Source organism: Petaurus breviceps, unplaced genomic scaffold (assembly GCF_028583685.1).
Source record: "Petaurus breviceps papuanus isolate PSGF00001 unplaced genomic scaffold, PetGlider_PUasm1.0 91133, whole genome shotgun sequence".
NCBI classification, from domain to species: domain Eukaryota; kingdom Metazoa; phylum Chordata; class Mammalia; order Diprotodontia; family Petauridae; genus Petaurus; species Petaurus breviceps.
The window spans coordinates 48,204,569-48,224,400 of record NW_027187419.1 but is presented as its reverse complement, the minus strand read 5'-3'; the positions used below and the strand labels follow the sequence as shown (position 1 = coordinate 48,224,400).

Here is a 19,832-nt window from a genome sequence, read left to right as displayed (position 1 = left end):
TGGAAAATTAAAGACAAGTTCTGAATGGGTTGTATTAACCTACTCCCCACTTTTTCCTGCTCTTCCTTATAAAGATTTGATACTATTTGTCAACAAGTCTAATTATGCTTTTAATTGCACAGGCTAGTGGGCAAAGCAATGGATTCAGAATAAATAGCCTTGGTTCTAGGCTTAGTTTGAACTTCTGCCGTGAACTAGTTATGGGACCTTGGAAAAGTCACTTCCTGTCACTTGGTTTTACTGCACCCAGATGGCTCCAGAGAAGAAAGTAAGGCTGGTGACTTTGCATAGCCCTTCCTCACTTAAATCCAATTCACCTGTAAGTCATAGCATCACCTTACTGATGCCAAGGTTCCCTTTGAGAATGAAGGGCAAACAACAGCCCTCTTTTCTCAAACAGTGTTGTTGGATTAGATGACCTCAAAATCACTTCCCCACCTGTGACCTATGTCTAATAGGTTGAATTCAATTCAAGAGATGCTAATTAAAGACAATTGTGCTAAAGGATGGGGTGGATGGAATATTTTAAAATAAGGCATGACCCTTTCTTTGGGGACCTTAAAATCCAGGAAATCTTTAGTGATAAGGATTTTAGTATATATGCATATAAGGAATTTAATACATGATATATTGGAAAGGTAAAAAGAAAACAAATACTATCTGAGATTTGAGAGGAAAGGTTTAACAAGGAAGGATTAGGAAAGAGTTTATAGTAGAGGTTAAATATATTTTAGCTGGTCTTTAAGAGTGAGTACCTAACTCAACAGGTAGAGAGGATATTGTAGGCAAAGGGAAAAAAAAAAAACAGTATGAGCAAAAGCAGTCTTTTTGGAAAGGCCACAGAGGTATACCCAGGATTAAAGAAATCTTCACCACACTCTCATGGAGGCTATCATTGACATCTTCAGAAGTCCAGCTGCTTCTATATTCTCCCTTCCCACACAATCACAAAGACCAAATTACTAACTATAATTGGTAATTCATTCCACATCTTGGAACCTAGGCATCAGGATCTTCTTAGCTATGATACCTGATTCCAATTTTCTATTTTCCCCATCCTCTGCTCCTTCCTCAGTGTTTGGAAAGAGAATACCCAGGACACCAACTGCTTTCAACTCCCCACCTCCTTACCCATGACTATATCCTGAATCATCATAGAACCCAGGAGGGAAGGACCTAGATCAATTGGAATTCTGATGAAATATGGCTAGAAAATTTCCATATTCTACTTCCCTCCTCCAAAGTTAAAACCCGCCAATCGATTCTGAGTTTCCATCTGATAAGGAGGAGATTGCTTTACCCTATGTAGTCTTCCCAAACTCCCCATGGACCTCAGAACTTCCCTCCTCTTCCCCTACTCTCTAATTTCCTGGCTTCCTATTATACACTTTGGAACCTCTAGTCATTTACAAACTTGAATTTGTCCATCATTTTTTATTCATGGAAATTATTTTTTTCTAGAAGACATTCCTGGATGCCCCATCTGGTGCTGTTGGCTCCTTTTCTTAACTCTCTGATGTGACACAGTGGTCCAGGAAGAAGAGTATCCATATTCCTTGTTTCCCACTACCATTTTTGGGTTTCCTTCTGCTACCATTATTCAGAAGAATCTCCTCCCTTGAGATTTAGTCTGTCTTTCTCTATCACTAAGTCCAGAACAAGAACCTTATACTTCATAATCCACTGGTCTCCTAGTCACTGTCCATTCTTTCTAAATGAGTATAGTAGTACTTAATTCAGGTACTACTGAGGTTTTTCTAATCTCACAATCCCTGCCATCATATTAGAATGTGTGTGTGTGTATGTGTTTATTCTCATATACGACATTCCTCCCAAATGTGTTTTGGTCCTAACTACAACTGCCAATCCCTCCATTGTTTCTTCTTGTAGACTATCATGCCCAGTATGGTCCTGGAGTAATTACAGCCAATTATAGTTAACAAGCTCAACTGTACTTCCACACTTTAATCCTTTCTCTCTTTGTCCTACTGACATTCATACTAGTGCAGCATTTAATCTTGGGGTACCTCCACCACTCACTTTTTCATCTTCTACTCCATACTTGTAGAAGAAGTCATACAACTGTACCAAATTACAGATTCATGTTATCTAGTGTTACATGGGTTCTTATTGTTGATTTACAATCCTTTCATTCTTCCCTAATAATGTTTTGGGGGGACAGGGGCTGTCTGCAATCATTCATAGGCCTAATCCCACTGATAACTAACATGAAAGCTTTTATTTGCTCCATGTTCATCCTTGGCCCTCTGATCTCAGGTAATTACCATATTGGTACCATATGTATTGTGAACACACCTGATTGGTTTTAGCCTATTCCAGTTTAAACATCCCAAGCTCAAGACATCAACCAGACTCAGTCTCCTAGTAGCAGCCATTACAAAGATTTGCCACCATGCCAACTTATTGACTCTTTCTTGATCCTCAAAGCAGTTGTTCTGAATTTTCTGTTTTCCCTAAACCCACCGTCTATCCTCTCAGGAGAAGAATTCAACTCCTCTATTGAGAATATTAACGGCAATATATAAAAACCCCTCTCATCTCCAAAAACTATATTTTCAGCTATCCTTTACTCCTTTGTTTTCCCTCCACTTAGAGTGTCACTGCCTAGCTCAGACCCTCATCCAGAGGTCTGACACTACTGTGTCACCCAGGCTATTGTAATAACCTCCTAATTTGTCTTCCCAACTCCAGTCTTACCAATCCATCTTCCACATGGCTTCGTAAATAATCTTTCTTAGACATAACTATGGATATGACACCCTTCTACTAGTACATTTTTGGAGATATTCAGTGGATTCTAGGGTTAAATGCAAATTCTTAAGCCTAGAATTCAAGGCTCCCCACAAGCTGATTCCAACGTGTGTAGTAATCTGAGATGATTCAAGAAAAAAGTTCCATATTTGGAGAACTTTGTATGCTAGCCAAAGGAATTCCAATTTTACTTAGTAGAAGATAGGGTATCATGGGAAAATTTTGAGTGGAGGAGTAACATGAACCGATTTCTGAACCATGTTTAATTTGCTAAATATACCTATTTATCACCTATACCTGATTTTATGCATGTCACTTCATCTTCCTGATCCTCAGTTTCCTCATCTTTAACCTGAAGGAGTAATACTAGATCTCAATCAGCCTTTCCAGATCTTTGGAAGAAGTCTTGAAGCCTCTTCCTTTCAAATAAAAGTTTCATAGAAACTTCAGAGTACAGACTTTCCTTTTGTTTATAAAGTCCAATAACACATTTTAAACTGACTGTCCAATTATCTGGGTGCTGGTTAACTGAAAAATACACTATAATTTTTGATGGTATTGATAATGAGAATAAGAATAGTTAGCATTTATGTAGCACTTTTAAGGTTTGTAAAGTGCTTTACCAATCTAATCCTTACAATAGCATTGGGAGATAGGTGCTATTATTATCCCTATTTTAGAGGAGAGAACACTGGGTGAATTTAAGTGACTTGCCTAGGGTCACATAACTACTAAATTTCAGAAACTGGTATAGAACTCAAGGCTTTTTGACCATTTTGCCACCTAGCTGTTGGGTCCCTTCACTGCTACTAGTTTAAAGCATACTTTTACTCAACATCCACTCAAAATCACAGTTTATGAGCTCCCCTGCCTCCCACTCCCCAACCATATTTCTTTTAATAGGACAGTCAGAAAAGACAAATTAAACTGCATAGCCAAATGGATGAAAAGAAAATCCCCCTTCATACCCATGATTATGTGCCCTACTACTATGCCAAACTCTGCCTCTTCACACAACAGGACATGGGCCTGAGTGAGTTTCAAAAAAGGTTTGCTGGCTCCTAAGTACCCCTCCTTTCTTTTAATCCCAAGTTGCAAAATGGCTTAATCAATCATGGGAAATGGTAAGGAATCTCACTGCAGCTCTCAAAGTAGCCCTGAACTGAAAAGCAGCAAAGCCAATAGTGGGTCATCTTTGGCCATCTGCTCAGGACCAAAAGCTCCAGCTTCTGCTTTTAGGAGGGATACACCATGCCAGCTAAAATCCCACCCCCTGCAAGATAACTTTCTCATCCATACCCCCTCAACTGCTAGCACTTTCATTCCAAATAAAGTACATTGATACATTCATACATACATTCTTGTGTTCATATATGTATACACATACATATATTGCATATATGTATACACATACATATATTGCATATATGTACACACATATACATATATAAAATATATAATAATATTGTTTACATATCACAATGTCATCCATATTCAATTAGATTCTTGAGGAAAGGGATTTTCTTTTGCCTCTTTTATTAATTCCAGCACTTAGTACCCCTAGCACAAGCAGACACATGAAAAATGTTTGTCTTGATTGTATATATGTACAAGTATATAAATATAGTTTGTATACACATGTCCACATGTATGTTTATGCATGTATATACAAATACAATATACTTATCCATGTATTAACACCTGTACATATGTATGCATGTGTACATATATGTAATGTTTCTGTTATATATGCATGTTGATATGTGGGTATATATTTATGTATAAATATACATTGTCTCTACCTTGTAAGAAGTTAAGTTCCTTGAGGGTACAGTCTATTTGATTTTTGTCTTTGTATCTACAATGCCTTACACCGGTCTTTAAAAATGCTTGTTGGACCTGGATGAAGATTAGTAGAAGGACCATTGGAAGTGATATTATAATATCAAGACTATAGACCATGTGGAAACTAAGGAAGTGTTAGACAAAGAGCTTAGGAGAGACATTAGGAATATTGTCCATCAACAAGCTATTGGATTGGTGGACAACATCAATTATGTAGGCATATGCTGGTGTTTTCTCTCTTCCAGAGGCTGAGAAACCTGAGGTTGTCCACTTTATTCCAGGATGGTTCCTTAAAGCTCTTGGCAAGACAGTAGGTTATCCTGCCCTGTGCTAAGGCACATAATTCTCTTTTGGAGGGGTTCACGAGTTCCCTAACCATTATTATAGCAAGACCATATTATCAACCCAGATCCAAATTATTTTTTTGCCCCTTCTCCTTGCTTCCCTGGACTGCTGCCCATTCAATATTTCTGTTTTCAGTACTCTCCTTCCTCCTTGTGCCTCCATCCTAGATTGATTCACATTTAATCACCTTCTATTCAACACCCTCAAAGTGACTTTGCATCTATTGATATTATTTCCTTTTCTGGTCATGTGTTAGCAATGCCTCCCAAATTAGAATCTTATGCATATGTCATCACTGTACTGGTTTGGGGGAAGTCAAATCCTCTTGCATGACTGAAATGATTAGTAAATGGGCCTTAGTTGAATAGTTCCTGTTTCCCCCTACTGGGCTTGACAATTGTTCTCATATTCTCAATCAACACCTTCCCATTAGTAAACATCAACTTGAGTAAAATCAGATTCATAAAGTTATTGCTGTAATAGGAATCTTTTTTTTTTTGCTTTCTGCATCATAAAATTTTCCCTTATAGAACTTGGGGTTCTCTTTGATGCTGTATAGTTGACTGTATTTGTAGCTCAAAAAACTGAATAGTTAAAGCCTCCCGTGAGCACAGTACTGAGTAATTTAGAGCACCTTGGGAGTTGATCTAAAAATATTTCCATCTGGCTCACCTCAACTTCTGGTGGTATATGTTTATATATAAAGCAGAGACAACATCAAGATTTTGTTTTTTAGTTCCTCTGTTCTCTAAAATGTGGCTTCCCTCCACCAAAGTATTCCTCCTTGCACTGCAAATCTTTGTTTGGCACACAGCAATATCTCAGTTTTAACTGGAAGTCAACTAAGTAGAACCCTTGATTAACCAGAATGTCCACACCTGCAATTTAGGAAAAAGTAAGCATGCTAATGTTTCTAAAAGCAAACAAAATTAATTCACCTGTTCTGGCTAAGTTGATGTCATACAAATTTGCCAGGAACTGTCAGGCTTATTGGGCTTCATTCTTTCTTGTATACATTATGATGATGTTGATAATGATGAAGATGTAGTAGCCAGGTGGCTCAAATAGAGAACTAGATCTGGATGAAAAAGAGGCCTAAGTTCAAATACAGTCTCAGATGCTTACTAGCTGTGTGACCCTAGCCAAGTCACAACTTCTATCTGCCTCAGTTTCTGCATCTGAAAAATGGGGATAATAAAGGTACCTGCCTCTTAGATTCATTGTGAGGATCAGATGAAGTAATATCTGTACAACTTAGCATAGTAGATATGTAATAGATGCTTGTTGACTTGATTTAAAAATCTCTAAGCTATGATCTCATGTTGATTTGAAATAAAATGGTGCTCAAATGTAGCTTAACTTTGTCAGTAGATTCAACATCGTCTATGTTCCCTACCAACCCTTTATGCATTTATTTGTGATGTGGTTTGGGGTACAAGGTGGAGGCAGCATATGAGTTAGAATATCCTAACTGACAAATGTATTGCCATTCATTGGGCTTTACTATTTTGGTTAAAAACATACCTCACTTACAGCCTTGGTTAATTATATATATATACATACACACACACCCATATATATGTATGTATGTATATGTGTGTCTATATGTATACTTCAACTATGCATAATTAATTTCTTCCAAACACTGTATCTGCAGACCTACAGTAATTTCACTTATCTTAGCACTTCAAGGATCTATAATGTTATTGGTGTGGGTGGCTCCCGCCAATGCAGATTATAACCCATTTACACCACAGTAGAGAATCTTCATGACTTGCTTTGGCTCAAAAAAAATTCACCTCTTGGTGGTCCACCTTCTGATGGAATACTTATTAAAAATTAGCTAAGCTAGTGCTACAGAGGCAGAGAATGTTACATCTGATTTGAGGAATTTTCAGCATAACTTGGACCTTCACAAGCTTGTACTTCACTGATGGGGCAGGTAAGTGCACAGTGGAGAGAAGAGCACTGGGCTTGGAATAAGGAAGACTCATTTTCATGAGTCCAGCTTCTGACACTTAATATCTATGAGACCCTAGACAAGTCACTTAATTCTTTTTGCTTCAGTTTCCTCATCTGTAAAAATGAGCTAGAGAAGGAAATGGTAAAAAAAAAAAAAAAAAACTCCAGTATCTTTGACAAGAAAACCCCAAAATTGGGTTACGAAGAGTTGGATGGCCAAACAACAGCAATGCTTCCCTGACATTGCTTTCAAAGAACCTGGGGTTACCTCCAAGCCATAAAGAAGCATCATTGTGTGTGGGGAGGAGGGAGATGGGAGGGAAGCTTTTGTTGTACTAATAATATCACATTGGTTATATCAGTGTTGACGGTTTAATAGCCAGTGCTTCCTAGAGGTCTTATAAGATATTCTTCAAATGAATCTGTTTTCTCAGCCATTTCCTTACTCTAAATTCTCTTTCTGTAAGAAGTGGTAGGAGGTGGGGCTGCTTCCTCACCATAAAAATGCCTTTATTACTTCCCAATATTTTTATTTCCACCTAAAGGTATTTTTTTCTCTTCTTGTTAAAATGAACATCAGCAAAAACAATAAACAAATAAAATGAATAAGGATGAATGATAATAAAACAAGGTGTCTTAATTTGGAGGGTTTTTAAGGAACAATCCCATTCTGGTTCTGCCCTGCATTTCCAGACAGAATCTGCACAGTTAAAAGAGATCCTGGAACTCTTAGGCCAAATTTGTGGCCAGACAGGACCTTAGATATTATCTAGGCTGAAGGTTTTTAACCTTTTTCTCTGTGTCATGGACCCTTTTGTTAATCTGATTAAGTCTATGCACACCTTTTTACAATTTTTTTTTTAAATTAGTTTTAATTCAAAGCTTCAGTTAGGGCTGAGTAAAAATAAAGATGCCTTTTTTTTTTTTTTTTCAAAGATTTCCTTAAATACATCCATGGACATCCTTTTACTTCTTTCCTCTCCTCTCTTCCCTTCCTCATTCTTTCCCTTCCCTTTCTCTTTCCTTCTATCTTCCCCCAATCATTTTCTCCCTCTTTTCTCCTGCTCTGTCCTTTTTCCTTCTCTCTCCCCTCTTTCTTCCCCTCCTCTCTCCTTTCAGTCTTTTGGAATCTCAATCACCTCAGAAATTTTAAAGTGCTATTTGCTCCTCAGAACTGTTGCACTTAGGGGCAGGGCAGGTAGGTGGTGCTATGGATAAAAGCCCTAGAGTCAGGAGGACCTGAGTTCAAATTAGATTTCAGACACTTACTAGCTATGTGAGCCTGGGCAAATCACTTAATCCTAAATGCCCCCCTCCAAAAAAAAAAAAAAAAACTGTTGCTCTCAAGGCTTCTGCCAGCCTTAGTGTCCCCATGCAGCACAGATTATAGGCATGAACCACCATACCTAGTCCTTGCTTTTCATATGAAGAAACTGAGGCCTAAAGATGTATTTTAAAAGTGATATTTCATCCTCTCTCTCAAGACCTATGCTGACAGGGAACTGATGACCTCCCAAGGCAGCCCATCCCATTGTCAGGAGTCAATGATTGTTCAAAAGTTTCCTTCTACTAAACCTTCATGTATCTTCTACCCATTGATTCAAAGCACAGGGACTTTAAAATCACAACTACTTTTCAGAGTTATTCATGAATGTCACTATCTAGAACCTGGGTGAAAGAGAAAAGATAGATGAAACATGTTTTTTTTGAGCCCCTGAGAGGCCAATCTCTTGCAATTAGGAAAGTGTCATTAACCTTCTTCAACTTCCCATTCAGCTGTCCATGATTGAGCATCAAAACCCCCCTTTTTTTGCTAATGAAGGGCCAGGGTAAGACCTTAAACAGCAGGGACCAAAACTAGATTTAAAAGAACGCTTAAACTTAGTTTTCAAGTCTTTCCTGGAGCTCTTTATTTCCTGCTATTACACAGCCAAGCAGAGGGCCCCCACAGTGATGGAGGAAAGCAAAAAAAAAATCACAGAATCCATATCTATCTCTCAAAGTTTTGTGTATCTTGAAATAAAATGCCCACCACAAACCAAAAGAACACCAGTATTTTGCTGTTTCCTTATCAGTATCATGCTAGGAACTAAGAGAAATTCTCTGTCCCATCCAACTGTCTTTTGCTTAAGTGTCTCCTCTTGCATTTGCATTATTATTATTATCATTGTTAATAATAGCATTGCATTAATGGTATAATTTTTGATGTTATTTCAGATAAGAATTTTAACTTATGTAATGTTATTATATTGTACAGCACTTTCATATCTATTATCACATTTTATCATTACAATAAAACCATTAGGTAGGGCAAGTATTATCATTCCCTTTTTACAGGTAAGAAAACTGAGGCTCAGAGACATTGAATGACTTGCCAAAGATCATATAACTAGTAAGTGGAAGATTCAGTACTTAAACCCAAATTTTGTGACACTAAAATCTACACAGTTTTTATTCCTCTCAGTACTCACTAAGTTGAAGTAGGCAGAATCAGTGGGTATTTATGTGACATGCCTTCTGGGTCCCCAAGAAGCCCTCTCTGATCAAAAAACCAGAGCTGAATCTTAACATTCAAACATAAGGCTAAAGAGGAACATAAAAAGGTAAACATGACTGAGAAATCATGAGGGACTTTATAAGATTAAACTTTTTGCATTCCTAAATAGGAAGGTGATACATGTACCTTCTATTTTATCATCATTAAGGCAATTAGAAAGAGACTACTTAGAGAGAATATCTGTGAGTCTATTTTGTTGGGATGATCTTAAAGAAAAATGGAAGGGTTAGAAAGAGGATGAACTGGGAGAAAGGGGAAGGGAGAGGAGTATAGAGGAAAATCATCTTATATAAATGAGTCACTCAAGAAGAGTTTTTAAATAGAGGGGAAAATGGAATGGGTCAAGAAATTCATGAATCTTACTCTCATCTAAACTGGTTCTAAGAGGGAAGAATATCTGCATGCACAAACACTTTGGCATAGCAATTCATCTTGCCCAACAAAGAAGTAGGAGGGAAAGAGGCTAAAAGAAAGGAGGAGATGATAAAACAGATGTTATATTAAGGGAAGCAATGGTCAGAACAAAACAGACTTTTGAGGTGAAGGAAGGTTAAAAAAAGAGAAGATAAATAGAAGAGGATGGAGGGAAATACACAGAAATCATAACTGTGAATGGGATGAAACCATAAAATAGAAGAGGATAGCAGAATGGATTAGAAAACAGAATATAACCATATATTGTTTACAAGAGGTATACTTGAAACAGATAAACACATGTATTTTTTTTTTCTAAGCAATCGGGGTTAAGTAACTTGCTCAAGGTTACACGGCCAGTTATTTCTGGGTGTGGTGCTGAGTATCTGAGCCCGGACTTGATCCAGGTCATCCTGACACTGGAGCCGGTGCTCTTACTCGCTGAGCCACCTGACCACCCCTAAGCAATTGGGGTTAAGTAACTTGCTCAAGGTTACACGGCCAGGTGTTTCTGGGTGGGTGCTAAGTGTCTGAGCCCGGGATTCGATCTCCAGGTCTTCTCAACACTGGAGCCAGTGCTCTTACTCGCTGTGCTACCTGGCCGCCCCAGAACACATGTATTTTAAAACTGTGTTTGTCCTTCATTTTTCAAAGAGGACCATGAGATCAGGAAAATGATGATATGACTTGCAGTTGACTTTGATTTGAGTGAGGGAAGGCTATGCAAGACCACTAGCCTCACTTTCTCCTCCAGAGCCATCTGGGTCCAGTGGTCTGATATGCATCAGGACAACTGGAGAAGGCCCAGTATGTATTTTAAAATGTGGGACTGGAATAGGTGCTATTATGCTTCAGCTGAAGTAAAAAAGGCAGGAGTAGCAATCATGATCTCAAAACAAAAGCAAAAATGGAAGTTATTAAAAGACATAATTGGGAGAAAGTGCATCTTGCTAAAAGGTCCCACAGACAATGAATGCTTATCAATACTGAACATATAGGAACTAAATGGCATAGTGTCCTAATTCTTGAAGTAAAAATTAAATTAATTACGGGAGTAAGTAAACAGTTAAGGTATATTAGTAGGACATCTCAGTTTGCTCTTCTCAGACCTAAGTAAATCTAATCATAAAATAAACAAGAAAAAAGGTAAGGAGATTAATATAATTTTAGAAAAATTAGATATAATAGATATATAGAGGACATTAGAGTAGGGTATATCCTATTCACAGGTGTATGTGACACCTTCACAAAAAACTGACCATGTATTAGTGCATAAAAAACTAGAGACATAAATATAGAAAGTAGAAGTATTAAATGCACCCTTTTTGGATCACAATGCAATAAAAATTACATTCAGTAAAGAGCCTTTGAAGGATAGAATAAAAATTAACTGGAAGCTAAGTAATCTAAAACTAAAGAATGAGTAGATCAAATAACAAATTATAGAAACAGTAATTTCATTAAAGATAATTACAGCAATGAGATAACATACCACAATTTGTGGGATAGAGCCAAAGAATATTTAGGTGAATTTTATATTTCTAAACATTTATATCAATAAAAGAGAAAAAGAGAAGATCAATTCTGTGGAATGAAACAAATAAAAGCCTAGAAAAATAACAATTAAAATTCCCCTCAATTAAAATCAGTATATAAATCCTGAAAATCAAAGGAGAGATTAATAAAATTGAAAGTTTAAAAAAAATCCTAAAAATTCATTTTGTGCAAAAAATTAAATTTAATTTAAAACCATTGGCTAATTGGATTTTTTTTAAAAAGAAAGAAAACAAAATTACCAATCTCAAAAATTAAAAGGCTGAATGTACAACCAATTAAAATGAAATTAAAGCAATTATTAGGAGCTACTTTGTTCAATTATATAGCAATAAAACTGATAATGTAAACCAAATGGATGAATATTGACAAACAATATAAATAGCCTGGATTAATAGAAGAGAAAACAGAATACTTAAATAGCCCTATCAAAAAAAAAAAAGAAAGTAAGATATTGAACAAATCATAAATGAACTCTTAGGGGAAGGTAGGGAACCAGAATCAGATGAATTTACAAGCAAATTCTACCAAACGTTTGAAGAACAATTAATTCCAAAATTATATAAACTGTTGCAGAAGTACATTATTAAGAAGCCTACCAAATTCCCTCTTTGACATAAACATGATTTGATACTTAAACCAGGGAGAGCAAAAAAATAGAAAAAGAAAATTACAGGCTAATTACCTTAATGAACAGTAATGCAATTTTTAAAGAAATAAAATACTAGCAAAGAGATTACAGAAATATTTCACAAATATTATGCATTATGAATAGGTTGGTTTTATACCAGGAATGCAGGGCTGGTTCAATTTCGGAAAATGATAAACAAAATTGACCATATAAATAACAACATTAACAAAAATTATATGTTTATATCAATAGATTCATAAAAAGCTTTTTAACAAAATATACACTTCATTTAAATTAAAAACATTAGAAAGCATAGGAATAAATTAAAATAAGAAATATCTCTCTAGAAGCAAGAGAAAGCATTATCTGGAAGGCTTCTAGCCTTCCCAATAAGATCAGGGGTAATACAAAGATGTCTGTTAGTATTCAATGTTTTACTAAAAATACGAGCTACAAGAATTAATCAAGATAAGGAAATGAAAGGAAAAAGCAGAGGCAACAAGGAAATAAAGCCATCACTTTGCAGATGATATGGTATACTTAGAGAACCCTAGGGAATCAACTAAAAAATTAGTCAAAACAATGAGTTGCAAGTTATAAAATAAACCCACAGAAATCATCAGCTTTTCCATATATGGCCAACAAAACCTAGCACAAAGAGATAGAAAGAGAAATCCCACTTAAAGTAACTGCAGACGGCATAAAATATTTGGGAGTCTACCTGCTAAGACACACAGACAGGAGCTATATGAACACAATTAGAAAATACTCTTCATACAAATAAATACAGATCTAAATAACTAGAGAAATATTAATTGCTCATATGTAGGCTTAGCCAGTATAATAAAAAAAAGAAACACAATATTACCTAAAATAATCTATTTATTCAATGTCATATCAATAAAATTACCAAAGAATTTCTTTATAGCTAGTGCTAGAAAGTAATAATAAAATTCAACTGGAGGAACAAAAGGTCAAAACTATCAAGGGAATCAATGAAAAAAAATGTGGAAGAAGGGAGCCTAAGAGAACCACATCTCAAACTATATTACAAAGCAGTGATTATGAAAACAATTGTTATTGGATAAGAAATAGTGATTGATCAATGGAATAGATTAGGTACACAGTATATAGAAGTAAATGAGCACATAACCTAGAGTTTAAGTCCAAGATCCCAGTTCACTGAACAAGAAATCATTATTTTGACAAAATCTTTTAGGAAAACTGGTAAGTAGTGTGGGAGAAAGTAAGAATAGACCAACATCTTACACCACATGGAAAGATAAGCTAAAAATGGACAACTGATTTAGATATAAAGGTTGATACCATAATCAAATTAGGGGAACACATGGAAGTAATGTTTCAGATGAATGGATAGAGGAAGAATTCATGACCAAACAATATTATTGGTTCAGAGAAGGTAAAATGGATAAAACTGATTTACATAAAATTAAAGAGTTTTTTTTACAATTTTTTTTTTACAAATTTTTACAAATTACAAAATGAATGCAGCCAAAACAATAAGAAAAGGAGGAAACTGGGAAGGGAAGAAGGGATTACAACAAGATTTTTTATAAAGGTCTCATTTGTCAAAGGCATAAAGAAGAAATTAACCAAGTTTATTTTTAAAATAGCCATTCTATTCACAAATGGTCAAAAAATATGAACAGGTAGCTTTCAGAGGAAGAAACCAAAACTATCAGTAGTCATATAAAATACTCTAAATCAATAATGATTGGAAAAATGAAAACTTAAATAGCTCTGAAGTATTACCTTATACCCATCAGACTGACTAAGATGACAGAAAAGGAAAATGATAAATGCTGAAGGTAATGTGGGAAAAAAGAATATACTAATGCCCAATTGATGAAGATATAAATTGGTCCAATCATTCTGGAGAAAAATTTGGACCTATGCTCAAAAAGCTATGAAACTGTACATGCCCTTTGACCCAGCAATACTGCTACTAGGTCTATAACCTAAGGAGATCAAAGAAAAATGATGTGTCCATATTACAAAAATATAGCAGTTCTTTTTGTGGTGGCAAAGAACTGGAAACTAAGGAGGTACAAGTTAGGGAATGGTTAAACAAGTTATAGCATAGATATGTGATGGAATACTATTGTGCTGTAAGAAATTATGAAGGAAAAATTTCAGAAAAACCTGAAAAGACCTACATGAATTTATGCAAAGTGAAATAAGCAGAACAAGGAAAACAATCTATATAGTGAGAGCAATATTTTAAAGATAATCAACTGTGACAGACTTGGTAATTCTGATGAATATAATGATCTATCACAATTCCAAAGGATTCATAAAGAAAAATGATATTATCCACCTCCAGATAGAAAAGTGATGGACTCAGAGAATGAATTAAAGCATATTTTTTAAATTTTATTTTTCTTCGAGTTTTGGGGTGAACATAGCTAATGCAGAAATATGTTTTTCATGACTTCCTATGTATAATGTATATAATATTCTTGTCTTCTTAATGGGGGGAGGACTAGACAGAGGAAGAGGATTTGGAACTGAAAATAAAAATAATTTTTTTTTAAAACCTTGTGAAAATTTACACATCAGAAATATACGAAGGCTATGAGTCTGGGCTTGATTTGTTGTTGTTGTTGATTTCTAGACTTAAGAAGTTATGGAAAAATGTTCATTGTAGATTAAACCTAATCTTGTATTGTATGCAATATATTCCCCACTTCAGCTAGTTATTAATCATTTATCAACACATTCTTTGTAACATTGCATTACAAAGGGATGAATAGTACATGGCATGGAAGGATAGAAGTGTAAAGAAAGAGAAGTCTTGCCAGTCAGAAAATAATCTACCCCACTCCAAAGTTTTGTCTCGGACCAGTCCTGCAAGAATTGGTAGTAAAAATGTTTACTTGTAACTTCTTCTGTCTGTTCCTCTGTGAAAGAATAAGCCAAATAGAAAATGAATTCCATTTGTTTTTACAAACTTGAGTAGGATGAGAGGTTAGGTAAGGAGTAAAAACTACTTTTGCTTTTAATGGATACTAAAACATGAAAGTGCCACGACATTCCATGGGATGGGAGTAGAAGGCTAAACTCACTTGCCAAGATTCTTCTACCCTTCCCTATCCTGAACAATTGAACAGCTGCCATGTTGTTGTTGTTGTTTTACCAAAAATGCAGAACTTTTAAAGTGAAATATACCGTGTTTTTTTTTTTTTAAATTATGTATTGTGACATAATGGTGTATATTGTGTTTAGAGCTATATTAAAGGAGAGTCATATAGTGAAAAAAAAATAGGGTACATAAAATCAGTAGCTGTATTTGAATCCCAAGTCTACTACTGATCAGCAATATCAGAGATAGAATTTGAAGCCAGTTCATATTGATTCCCTGTAAATCACTCTAGCTACTATGCCATGGTGCCTTTCATCTTGGAGTTAAGAGATCTGAATTTGAATCCAATCCTAGAAACTTAGCAGCTGTGTTACCATGAATATATTTCTTTTAACTTTTCTGAATCTCGTCCTTCTCTATAAAATAGTTATGAAAATAACTGATATTTGTAGTGGACTTTAAGGTTTACAAAATAATTTCCTCATAACAACTCTATGAGCATTGTAGTGATTGTTTTAGTTTAAGGTTTGGGGGACTTAAGAGATGATAGAGCAGTGATTATCATTGAGCAGGTCTAAAGTAAAATAGACTCAATCTATTTTGAAAGGGCACTGAATTTGAAGTCAAAGGTCCTGGGTTCAAAACTTAGCTATGCTGTTTATTACCTTTAGTGAATCACTTCACCTTTTAGGGCCTGTTTCTTAGAAGACCTGCCAGTTCTCAATCTATACTCCTTTGATCCTGTGATTTTTCAGTTAGCTCACGTGAAAACTTTATTTTGTAAGCTATCTGTGACATATTTTAAATCTTAGAGAAAATTCATAGCTTCCATTTATATAATACTTTTTGTTTGACAAAGATCTTTTCTCAAAACATTTCTGTGTTATAGGTAATAAAAGTTTTATTTTTTTTCCCAAGGAGGGAACTGAGGCTTAAAGAAATAAGTGGACTTGGTTACAATTACACAGCTAAGTAGTATCAGAGTCAGGATTTGAACCCAGGTCCTTTGACTTCATGTTCAGTCCTCTTCCCACTCTACCACCCACTGTCAGTAAAATATGTTTACCAATATAGCTTGGTTGGCTATTGGGTAACACCAGATGTTCAGAGGTCGTAGATTAATCACATAAGCTAGAAGGGAATAGAAAATGAAGGTAAATCTTACAAAACAAAACACCATATGAATTGAATGGATTTTTTTTTAATGATCTGCTATTTTGGAAAATCCATGGTACTATATCTCTCTATTAGTGAGGATAATCCAGGACTGATTGTATCCTAAAGTTGAAATTACTCTTTCTGAAGCAATGATTCTGATCCTAATCTCTCTCTCTCTCTCTCTCTCTCTCTCTCTCTCTCTCTCTCTCTCTCATCTTGACTACTTCCTCCCTCCCTTCTCTCCCTCTCTGTCTCTCATCTTGAATTAACAGGTGTACCGTAGATGCCCGGGTCACAAGAGTAGCCTGGCTAAATCGCAGCACGATCCTCTATGCTGGAAATGACAAGTGGTCCATAGACCCCCGGGTGGTCATCGTGGCAAACACTAAAACCCAGTACAGCATCATGATCCAAGATGTGGATGTGTATGATGAGGGCCCATACACTTGCTCTGTACAGACAGACAATCATCCAAAAACCTCTAGGGTCCACCTCATAGTACAAGGTAAGTTTCAGCATCATCCAGAGACTATTATATAAGTGCCAATTATCACTGCTGATGCATGGGTGGAGGAGATTGATACTCTTACTACTGCTGTTGCATAAAGAAAGGAAAATTCTTTCTCTACAAATGTCCAGGAAATCCAAGACCTAAAACCTTAGTCTAGAACTCCTAGCTTCAATCTCATGAAATGATAATGAGCCAAGTATTTCTACTTGGTCTCTGTTCTTGCCTTGGTGTCTGATTAGCAGACTGTCAAATTGTCTATTTATATTTTCAGTCCTTGTATTCTCATAAACCAGGTCATTGACAAGTGCCATTTGGGCTCCCAGATTATGCATGACTTTGTTATGTGCTTGGAAGTACATATTAAAGGACAAATATGCTCTTCACTTTGAAGAAGTTTCCATGATGTGGACTATTCTAAAGTACAAATAATTTAGATTAATCAAGGTTGTGATTTGTAGAGAATGCCTTGATGCTACTATATGTATAGTACGTCCACTAGCTATCAGAGTTCATAAAACATTCTCTTCCACTCTCCAAAGAAAATCAAATCCCATGACAGATATCAGTTGTAATTACTTTCTGTTCTATCTTTGGGATCAGTCTTAGATCTAAGAAGAAAAGGAGTTAATAAATTGATATTTATCCATCTTTTTTTCATAAAGCGTAATTAATTTTAAATAGTAAACTATTTTTGTTCAGTCATTCAGTTGTGTCTGATTCTTCATGACCCCACGGACCAAAAACCATAAGGTTTTCATAGCAAAGATACTGGAATAGTTTGCCATTTCCTTTTTCAATGGATTAAGGAAAAGAGAGGTTTTGTGACTTGCCCAAGGTCATACAATTAGTGTCTGAGGTCAAATTTGAACTCAGGTCTTCCTGACTCCAGGCCCAGTGCTCTGTGCACTGAGTCACCTAGCTTTTTTCTAAAAATGATATACGCATATATCTACTTTCAAATTTAAGAGTGCCTTTGCAAAAACAATAATGATAAAGAAGTATCCTCCAGGGATCCTATGTCAGATCATATCATTAAAGGGTGTGATGCCCAGACAAATTGTGGATATGATGCTTGAGAACTGGACAAAGGAAGATTGCACATAGGATAGTTATTCTTTTTAAAATTTAGGATTGTTTTTTTTTTATAAATCATATTTGTATCAGCAGTTTTGCCTCCTAGGCTCCTAATTGATTCAAGAATCTCCTAATGATTATGTGCCATGATAATTAGTTGGCTGTTTTTGTTTCCAAGTTCCTAATTATGCCTAGAATCAGGAAGATCCCTGTAAAAAAAAAAACTCACCCTTAGATACTTACTAGCTCTGGGACCCTGGGAAAGTCACTAAATCTTTCTGTGCCTTGGTTATTACCTCATTTGTAAAATAAGAGGGTCAGACTCAGTGGCCTCTAAGGTCCCCTTAGGTCCTAGTCTATGATCCTTTGATCTTTCCTGTTGAAAGGGAATCTTTAAAATGTCTATTCTGGCATGTTTACTTTTCTTACTGAATCATTCCAATATATTCCTGATAGTACTCATCTTTCCACAAACCCTAAAACATACTGTATAGCAGCAGCTTGGGTACTCTGCTTTCATACATTCTCTTCAAAATCCCAACCTAGGAAAACACCATGATAAACATTGGCTCAGTGTTACTAGATTATTTTCTTCTCCACTGGGGGAAAAAGTTGTGATTTCAGCAGTGTGGGTATTTTCTCCACTGGTGCAAATTATAGATCTTTCTGCCTTAATATATGGTCTTCATAAGTTGGTCTGGCCAAAAATATTCCTTGGTACCTGTAACCCAATCTTCTGGTGATGATTCCCTCCAATCATAGCTAGGTTGATTTGGGTACCTGTTAATATATAATCCATTTCTTTGATTCTTTAAATTGTTGAAGCTTGTTAAGATCTATTGAAATTCAAATGCCCAAGGCATAGCTTTCAAGAACAATAGATCAACTTCCAAGACATGGGGAGAAATGGGATTAGGCATTTCATGAAAATCAGGACTTCCTGCCTCAATGGTTATAAAGATAAATTAATGGTCCATGATGCACCTTCTTAGAAAATGGGAGAAGTACTTGGTAAAGACAGCTATCTGGAATAGGCTGCTGTGTCTCTTAGAAGTTTCTGGAAAATACAAAAAACAAGGTTGTCTGAGTTTTCACTGCCCCACCTGCCACCTGGGCTCTGCTCCAGAGAAGCTGAAAATTCTCAGCATTGGAAGTGACGTGTCAATGGCATCTCAGTGGCCTTGACAGAAAAGTTATCTTCAAATTCAGAAAATGTGGCACTGAAATAAAAAGAACTGTCAGGCACCATACAGGAACAGGCTCAAATGGAACAAGGCTATCACTTTTCAGAAATAAGATGGATCATGTAAGCATGTCAAAGTCAATATGGGCCACAATATGGGCCACTTATGGAGCTGAAGTGAATGATGTTCTTTGTTGGGCTGTTCAAGAAATATTTGGGGTTGGGAAGTGGGAGAACAGGCATCTCCCTGAGGAATGCCAAGCATTTGGGCCAAAGACTAGCTCACAAGAAAGGTAAATGGACAATTATGGAGTTCTTTCTTAAAATGTTCACAGCCTCCTGGGTTCAAGTCAATGGATCCTTATAACCCGAGCATGTTTGAGATATTCTGTGTCAGTAAAGTAGCACTTTAAAAAGGCAATATAAGGAAGTCCACTGGGAACCTTTTTCGGACCAACCTGTCACCTCTCCCCCATATCACTTTTGAGAGGTTAGAGGAAGGAGACCCAAGAAGGCTGGACTGTGGGCTCTCTTGACTGACAAAGGGTGACTTATTCTTTCATTGGAAACCAATTGGTTTTCCAGTGGTTGGAAGCAAAGAGACCCCACCGCTCAATTAGAAAGGAACTTGAGAGCACTGTTTCTTCACAACGGCTATCGGCTTTTGTCCAGTCTATAGATTAATTTTTCAGAGTTAGTGTTAGTTCAGGTTAGATAAAGATA

The 19,832-nt window shown here is 36.1% G+C and overlaps 1 protein-coding gene across 1 annotated transcript in view; it reads left to right on the top strand.

Moving 5' to 3' along the window:
* The window catches only part of OPCML (opioid binding protein/cell adhesion molecule like), a 733,671-nt gene that overhangs the window by 376,734 nt on the left and 337,105 nt on the right, over window positions 1–19,832 (top strand). Inside the window, exon 2 of the mRNA XM_069079664.1 lies at window positions 16,614–16,846. Within this exon, the coding sequence (XP_068935765.1) occupies window positions 16,614–16,846 (233 nt within the window). The remainder of the gene's footprint in view (window positions 1–16,613; window positions 16,847–19,832) is intronic.